The 9,102-nt window shown below is 45.1% G+C and overlaps 1 protein-coding gene across 2 annotated transcripts; it reads right to left on the minus strand.

Annotated features, from left to right (window-relative positions):
* Positions 1 to 2,225: 2,225 nt before the first annotated feature.
* LOC132389731 (nuclear factor 7, brain-like) lies at positions 2,226 to 7,304 on the minus strand. 2 transcript variants are annotated; one of them, XM_059962298.1, is made up of 6 exons: positions 6,567 to 7,300; positions 5,781 to 5,876; positions 5,132 to 5,365; positions 3,837 to 3,859; positions 3,631 to 3,749; positions 2,226 to 2,408 (listed from the first exon to the last, which is right to left on the minus strand). In XM_059962298.1, the coding sequence occupies exons 1-6, from the start codon at positions 6,975 to 6,977 to the stop codon at positions 2,404 to 2,406; spliced, it is 888 nt and encodes a 295-aa protein (XP_059818281.1). In that variant the 5' UTR covers positions 6,978 to 7,300; the 3' UTR covers positions 2,226 to 2,403. The 2 variants fall into 2 exon arrangements, with proteins under 2 accessions (XP_059818281.1, XP_059818280.1); XM_059962297.1 differs by lacking the exon at positions 2,226 to 2,408 and having other exon boundaries at positions 3,506 to 3,749; positions 6,567 to 7,304.
* Positions 7,305 to 9,102: the final 1,798 nt, after the last annotated feature.

Here is a 9,102-nt window from a genome sequence, read left to right on the forward strand (position 1 = left end):
ACGACCAAAGTGCAGGACCATGTATTTTCCAACATTGTATATCATTTGCCACATTCTTTCCCATTCTCCTCATCCAAGACCTTGTCCAGCCTAACTGTTTCCTCAACACTCCGCCAATCTTCGTATCATCTGCAAAACCTGGAAACAAAGCCATGTATTCTAATACAAGAGGGTATGAATTCATGATTGAAGGACGTCCTTTTAGAACTGAAATGCGGAGAAATTACTTTAGTCAGTGTGTGGAAAATCTGTGGAATTTGTTGCGACATGCGGCTATGGAGGCCAAGGCATATTTAAGGCAGAGATATATCGGTTCTCATTTAGCCAGGGCTATGTACCTTATGTACCTTTCATGGGGTGAAAGCAGGGGAGTGTGGATGTCTGGAGGAATTGGGTCTGCCCATGACTGAATGTTGGAGCAGACTCAATGGGCCGAATGGCCTATTTCTGCTCCTACATCTTATTGTCTACTCTATCGGCTAAATCTTGATATACAGCATAAAATAAAGGTGTCCTAACACTGACCCCTGTGGAACACGACTCACTGGCAGCCAACCAGAAAAGGATCCCTTTACTCTCATTCGCTGTTTCCTACCAATCAGCCAATGTTCTAACCATGCCTGTAACTTTTCTGTAATACCATGGCCTCTTAACCTGGTTACCACCTTCATGTGTGGCACTTTGTCAAAGGCCTTCCAAGATTCCAAATATACAACATCCACTGCATCCCCTTTATCTATCCTGCTTGTAATCTCCTCAAAGAATCCCAACGGGTTTGTCAGGCAGGATATTCCCTTAACGAAGCCATGCTGACTTGTCCTATCTTGTCCAGTGTCACCAAGTATTCCATAGCCTCACATTTAACAATTGACTCCAATTTCTTCCCAACCAGAGGTGAGGCAAACTGGTCAATAATTTCCTTTCTGCTGCCTTCCTCCTTACTTAAAGAGTCAAGTGACATTTGCCATTTTCCAGTCCTCTGGCACCATGCCAGGGTCCAATGATTTTGAAAGATTATTTGGAATGCCTCCATGAGTTCTACTGCTACCTCTTTCAGAACACTAGGGTGCAGTTCATCTGGTCTGGGTGACTTATGTATCTTTAGGTCTTTCAGCTTTTTGAGCAGCTTCTCCCTTGTAACAGTAACTGCACTCACTTCTCTTCCCTCGCACTCTTCAACACCGGGCACAGTGCTGGTGTCTTCCACGGTGAATACTGGTGCAAAATATTTGGTTTATCTGCCATCTCTTTATCCTCTGTTATTATATATCCGGCCTCATTTTCTAGCGGTCATATATCCACTCTTATCTCTGTTTTATTTTTTTATAATACTTGAAAAACAATTTGATATTGTTTGCTAACTTGTTTTACAAAGACATGTGTGTAAAAAGGGCCTGAAGGATGATTGGAGATCATTGCACATTTAGATGGAGAAATAACGTAAAGATTTTTAATCCTCATGTATATGAAGGATGTAAGTAATAAAGTCAATTCAATTCAAATCAATTTCTTCTTTATTTTTTCCCACCCAATCATCCTTTTAGTTCCTCTCTGTAGATATTTAAAAGCTTCCCAATCCTCTCTCTGCCTACTAATTTTTGTTTAGTTGTATGCCCTCTCTAATGCCTTTACATTAACTTGTCAGCCATGGTTGTACTATTTTGCATTTTGAGTATTTATTTATTTTTGGAATACATCTATCCTCATTTTCCCAGAAACTGACACCATTTCTGCTCTGCTCTCATCCCTGCCAGCATCTCCTTCCAATTTGCTTTGGCCAACTCCTCTCTCAAACCACTGTAATTTCTTTCACTTCTCTGAAATACTACAATGTCAGACTTTACTGTCTCCTTATCAGATTTCAAGTTGAACTCGGTCATGTTGTGAGCTCTGCCTCCTGAGGTTTCTTTTCACTACTCACCTCTGGTTCAATACATAACACCCAATCCAGTAGAGCTGTTCCCCGAGTAGGCTCAACGACAAACTGCTCCAGAAAGCCATCACATTGCATTCAACAAACTCACTCTCTTGAGATCCTTTACCAACCTGATTTCCCAATTGACCTGCATGTTGAAATCTCCCATGATTCTCATAACATTGTCCTTTTCATCAGCCTTTTCTATTTCCAGTTGTAATCTGTGGGCCTCAACCCACTGACTGTTGGGAGGCCTGTATATGACTGGTGTCAGTGTCATTTTTACTTTTGTCGTTCCTTACCTCGACCCACAAGATTCAACATCTCCCAATCCTATGTCACATCTCGCTGCTGATTTACCAGCAGAGCCACACCACCCCATCAGCCTTCCTTCCTTCCTCCGATACATTGTGTAATCTTGAACATTCAGCTCCCAACTACAACCATCCTTCAGCCACGATTCCGTGATGGCCACAACATCATACCTGTCAATCTGAAATAGTGCAACAAGATCATCCACCTTATTTCTCATACTTCAAACATTGAGATATAACACTTTGTGTACGGTATCTGCTACCCTTTTTAATTCTGCATCACTGATACACTGATACTCGCCCTACTGGCTGCAATTTTTTCCTCTCATCTGTCCGCCCTGACAGTCTGACTGCGTGCTATCTTTGCATTTTTACCATCAGTCCTATCTCTTCACTCCAGTTCTAAACCCCACCAAATTAGTTTAAACCCTCCCCAACAGCTCTATGAAACCTCTCTCACCGAGAATATTGTTCTCCCTCGGATCCAGGTGCGACCCATCCCTTTTGAGCAGGTCATTCCTCCACCAGAACAGATCCCGATGATGCAAGAACCTGAAGCCCTGTCCCCAGCACCATCTTCTCAGCCATGTTTATCTGTCAAATTATCCTGTTTCTACTCCCACCAGCACGTGGCACAGGCAGCAATCCAGAAATTACAGCCCTGGAGGTACTGCTTCTGAGTTTTCTACCAAGCTAGCCAGATTCTTTTCAGGACCCTTTTGTTTTTACTTCCTATGTAATTGGTCCCAAAATGCAACAAGATAGCTGACTCTTCACCCTCCCTCTCCAAAATCCTGCAGACACGATCGGAGACATCCCTGACCTTGGCACCTAGGGGGCAAGATACCAATCGGGGGCCCCATACAGATTCATAGATACTCCTGTCTGTCTCCTGACGATTGAGTCCCCTGTCACTACTGCTCCCCTATTCTCTCCCTTAACAACAGTGAGAGTTGTGGATCCAGCAGTGTGAAGACCTGTGTCAGTCAGAGTCTGCACTCACTGTGCACGAAGGACTTGCGTATTTTCCTGACAATCCCAGTAACCACACTGATACCCGCTTTTATTCCCTACAATATCATCAAGTCAGTATTAAATTCCCAGCTCCTGTGGTCAGATTCAAATTCATGTCTTGGTGTGTTAGTTCAGTGTGTCTGGGATCAGGACACAATGGTTCATCTGCCAGTCCCGTGTACTGGTTGTATTGTGACCCTGCGCTGGTGTGTCCAGGGGTCTGACATCTCCAGCTCACCATGTGACAGTGATGCCTCCCAGTCAGTGGGGTTGATGTGGAATAAACTTCAGTTCCCCTTCAGCCCATTATTACAGACAATCTTTGCTTCAGCTTATAAATTAATTGTGTTTCATGAACAAGGAAAAATGAATCTTTGTAAGTTTTACCTCGGTTAATGGCATCAAGTGTTTCACTCAGCACTGTGTTCAACAAATAGAAGCGATCGAATTTTTCAACCGGTAGGGCCTCATCTGTCACTGACAATTCCTGGACATTGTCACTGATTCTGTAAATATTAAAATGCTGGTGATAAAGTGGGATTTTGAACTATTTTACAAATCCATTCAGGGTTTCAGTACAGAGCCTGTCCTACCTCCTGTTCCGATGTGCTTCCTTCTGAAATAGATAAAAACACAAATCTGATTAGACTTGGACTTACTGTCCACATCCTGAATTTCATCCAAATCATTACAAGGTGTTGAAAATTCCCACTCCCACAGTCACAAATACACACCAGCAATACAGAACCACGGGGAAAATTACAGGGAAAGTTGCTGAAAATTAGACCATTACTGAGAGGATGAAACTTACAGGAAAGACAGGACAGGCTGTGCATTACCATCTGGATAAGACGTCAGAATGATAAAATGGAACAATTTAAGATTAGTGATGGATTTGATTGTGTGCAGTTGGTAAAAAGTATCTCATTCATGGCTAACAAGAGAGGACAGTTTTAAAATGCTTGCAAGTAGTACAGACGAGATGTCAGGGGTAAGTTTTTTGGAATGGGCGGAATGAGCGGAGAATGGGACACAATCCGATGTAAAACCAATCCGAAAAAGTAGAGCAGTAAAAGTTTAACTAATCTGATGGAAACCGGATATGGAGGATAAGTCTGATGTGTGGGTCATATTCTTTGTTCTCTGATTGACAGAGAGACCCTCACACCCACCGCACCAGGCATAGTCACAGCCTGTGACTGGAACTGGGTGTTAATGGGAGTTTTGGAGGATATTTAATGCGGTAATTAAGGACACTATCAGCAGCTCTGTGTTATGATCAGAGTAAATCATTTCAGCAAAGATTGCATTCTGTCCTGGGATGTACAGAAGTTCTGGAAGGCCAGTTTTGGCCAACAGCAACCCTGAATAGTTGCACCAATTGTCTGGTGAGAAACAGTTTACTGCCATTTGTAAATGCTGTGTGCAGGAGCAACACGTCTGTTTTCTGTCTGCATTGTATTCTGTGTTATGTGTTTATTACGATAACCAGTCACGTGAGTGGGGACGTGGTAAAAGTGAAGGGAATAAGTTACGTATTCGAACTTTGTTCTGGGCTGTTTTGATCCTGGGACTGGCAGATGCCATATCTTTTGTTGACCAATTAATTGCAGTTTAATTTACAATTTAATTATGTTGAAATTATGCTGAAATTAATTATGCTTAATATTGTATATTGCTAATAAAGGATCGAATATCAATCTCCGATATTTAGAATGTCATTAGCGGACTGACTGGAGGTTCCTCATGAAAGGAGAACACTCTGTGTAAGGTCACCCGCAGTGGCAATTGATTTGGTAGAATTGGCCGCTGTGCTGTGTTTATTTCAAATGTACCACTGTTCATTTAGTTCAATTTGACAGAATTAAATTGAAATATCATCCCTCACCTTGAGAAACATCACACTGTCTTTTTGATCCATCTGTTCCTTTAACTTAGTGATTTCCTCCTGAATAATCCTTATATTCTCTTGAAGAGCCAGAAGATTTTTCTCCATTGGTTTGAGAATCCTCTTCTCTTCTTCCCTGAGATCCCTGAGTAAGCTCTGCTCTTTCTCAGTGATAATCTGTCGCAGTTCAGCAAACTGGGATGTGATGTGGGTCTGATTGCTGTGTGACTGTTTCTGTCGAATGAAAGGCGAAGATTAGTTTACTACATTGCTGTGTTGTATTTCCTTATGACATAAAATTGACCATTCGGTCCATTGGGGTCCATACTACTTCTGAGACATTCCCGTCAAATCCTTTCCCTGACATTTTCCTGAAATTATTCTCCCTCAGTGACCCATTAACTCCCAGCAGATTCACATACACCCTCCCCACCTTCACAGGGTTAATTGTAATTAACCATTCATCCAGCATGTCCTTGGAATGTGTCTGAAACGGTCATGGTTACAGGGGGAGCATGCAAACTCCACACAGACAGCAGCAGAGGTCAGGATCGAACCCAGGTCACTGGACCTGCGATACCCGGCTATTCTGCATTAAATGGAGCAAAACTCGACAGTAATATCAGAAATTCCGCTCAGGAAGCCTCACCCGAACTCCGGAAATCTTCTCTTTCTGTTGCTGCTCCTTTTCCTGGAAGTCTGATTTCTTTTTTGTGAGAGAGTCTAAGGAAGATTTTAGCTGATCCTGGAAGTCAGAGTGTGAAGGAAATAGAAACAAAGATGCATCAAAAGAAACAGGTGATCAAACCCGATTATCGCACAAAATGCCGGAGGAACTCAGTGAGTCATGCAGCATCTATTCAGGGGAAATAAACAGTCGGTGTTTCGGGATGAGAACCTTCATTAGGACTGGGAAGGAATGGGACAGAAGCCAGAATGAAAAGATTGGGGACGAGAACCAGCTGACAGGTGACGGGTGAGACAACGTGAGGGGGAACGTGGGGGAGGGTGATGAAGTGAGAAGCTGGGAGGGGACAGGTGGAAGAGGTAAAGGACTGGAGAAGAAGGAATCTAATCCGAGAGGACAATCGACCATGGAAGAAACGGGAGGAACTGGGCTGTTTGCGGCCCTGAATGGTGACGAGGGAGGAGGTTAGGAGTCGGGTGTAGCACTTGTCCCGCTTGCAGGTGTCGGTGCCAGGAGGGAGATCAGTGGGGAGGAGCGAGTGGATCAGGGCGATACAGTACGGGGAGCGATCCGTATAAAGAGCGGAGAGTTGCGGGGTGCGGAGTTGGGCTGTGGGACGGAGAGATGCTAGAATCCCGTTGGAGATGGCGGAAGTTGCAGAGAATGATGTTCTGGTTATGGAGCATCGTGTGATGGTATGTAGGAGAAAGGAAATATGTTAAGTATTAAACTGACGTTAGTTTCTACCTTGTAGATTTTAACAGCTTCTTTAATCGGCTTGAAGCGGTGCTCTCGGTGTTCCTGCGCGTCTCTACAGATCAGACAGATCAGTGTCTTGTCCGTTTCGCAAAACAGCTTCAGTTCTTCCTCATGTTCCTCGCAGTGACGTTCACTTTCCTTCCCTTTCCGATTCAGGTTTAGATTTCGAGCTTTTTCAGCCAGATTTGCTAAGGCCCGATTCACCCTGAGGGTACGGTCAGCAAACACCTCTCTACATTCCGGGCAGGAGTTTCTCTGCTCCCTTTCCCAATACCGTGTGATACAAGAGCGACAGAAGTTGTGTCCACACTCCAGTATAACCGGATCGGTGAAGAAATCCAGGCAGATGGGACAAATCGCCTCCTCTGTTAAACTCTCGACCGGTCCTTTCGAAGCCATGTTAACTCCCAGCACTTCCTGATTCAGAATACTTTCACTTCCGGGAGCTGCAGATCCCCTGCAGTACCGCGATTGTCCACTACGCGCGCTGTAGACCCGGGGAATGACCCCTGCAGTACCGGGATTGTCCACTACGCGCGCTGCAGTCTCAGGGAATGAACATTCTGCTGCTGTATATGTTCATGGCTATTTGAATGTTAGTGTGGGATCAAAAATAAATTAAACAGAGAAAAGGTAAGGAAACGCCTAATGGACTGTCTAAGCCCGGCGACAAGCGTAGGTGAGTTGGCCATATGCCCAGCAACCCCATCTCGTAAACACGTAGAGCAACAAAAAACGTTAGCTTACTGTCCAAAGGCCCCATCGCTCCGATCGGAAGGACCTTTCCGGATCGAGATCCTTCATCTGAACTGTCTCAACCCGAAATGTCGATTGTCCATTTCCCTCCACAGATGCTGTCCGACCCGCTGAGCTCCTCCAGCAGCTCGTTTTTTTGTATCTTTCTCCAGGTCTAAGAGAGTCAGAGTGGAGTGTAAAACGGTGGATAAGTAAACAGTGAAAACATGCCATTAAACTGGGGATGTGGAGAAAATATTGTGCTGTGAGGAGAGAGATTCAGTGGTGATGACCGACCTGTGGTTGCAGGAAAAAGCACAGGACTGGACATTTTACGTCACAGGGTGGAAAATGTTAATTTTTCGGCAAGGTCCTGATTTCAACAGCCCTTCGTGAGAAAACCTTAATGACTTGACCCATGTCTGTCCCGTTTCCAATAGAAGGCCTGGTCTCCTTCACTCTGAATACAGATCAGATGTTGATACTTTTTTTTGCATCAAAATAAGATTTAAATAAAATATTCAGAATGATAAAACGTGCCAATACCTTTACCCAATGAATTTACCTTCGTTGTCTATGGGGTATTCTGTTGTCTGTTGTCGCTCATGTGCCCCCTGGGGTGGTGTACAATAATTGAGAGGCTTCCTCAGCCAACACGGCCTCTCCCAGTCGAGCAGTAGAGGGACACGATAGTTCCACTGGTGTCCCTGTAGTCTGGAATGTGCCGGTCTGCAGCATTCCTGTACGACAGAGGTTCCCAAACATTTTTATGCCAAAGACCAATACAAGAAACCCTGGACCCCAGGTTGGTAACACCTGCTCTCCGGACATCTCGATGTGATGGCAGGCCAACAAGTTTCGGGGGTCTTTCCCCGAGTTGATGATCTTCCAGCAGCACTCGCTGTCCGTTTTCTTGCGCGTCCTGGGAACAGCCCGAGGATCAGTGAGCCTTCTGTCACGCAGCTGCTGTGACAAAGGCCCATGAATCTTTCGCCAGCCCACAGTCCGCAAAGAGGTGAGTGACCGTCTCGTCTCCACTGCAGTAATCTCGGGGCAGCGTGCTGTGGGAGTGATCTCCGGGCATGCAGTGAGGACCAGACTGGGAGGGGCCCTCTCGCCGGCAGTTGGTAAGACCTGGTGATGAGGCATTCTGCCATATGGTCTGGACTGTCTGCTCCGGGAACCACTCCACTGTGTCCATCCAGTCCTTCTCCTGCAGTAACTGCAGTACATTCCGTGCTGACCACTGTCTGGTGTTCTTGTGGTCAAAGCTGCTGGTCTGAAAGAACTGTCACCAGTTTCATGAACACAAGGTTCACATGGAGAAGCTTCCTGATTGAGACAGACACAGTGTCACAGTGTATTTACAGGGTAGGGGCAGGAATGATGTTTCCCCTGGTTGGGCAGTGGAACCAGGGATCACAGACTCAAAATCTGAGGTCACCTCAGCAGGACTGAGATGAGGAGAAATTTCCCCAACACAGTGTGTGAATATTTGGAATTTTCTCCACAAGACTTCTAAATTAAACGGACATATTTAGGGGCTCGGCGATGTTGGGAACGTTGCAGGAAAGTGGCGCTGGGGTCAAAGATCAGCCATGTTCTGAGTGAGGGGAAGAATAGTGCAATGGGCCGAATGGCCACGCCTTCTCCTGTTTCTTATTTTCTAAATCACGAGTTTACCTTTCCCCTTGGTCTTCAGTCTGTCGGATTGCACAGGGGGGCGGTGAGAGCTACGGAGATCCATCAGCAGCCGCTGCGGTTATTTCATACTCTTGTTATTTATCGC

The sequence above is a fragment of the Hypanus sabinus genome, unplaced genomic scaffold (assembly GCF_030144855.1).
Source record: "Hypanus sabinus isolate sHypSab1 unplaced genomic scaffold, sHypSab1.hap1 scaffold_643, whole genome shotgun sequence".
Lineage (NCBI taxonomy): Eukaryota > Metazoa > Chordata > Chondrichthyes > Myliobatiformes > Dasyatidae > Hypanus > Hypanus sabinus.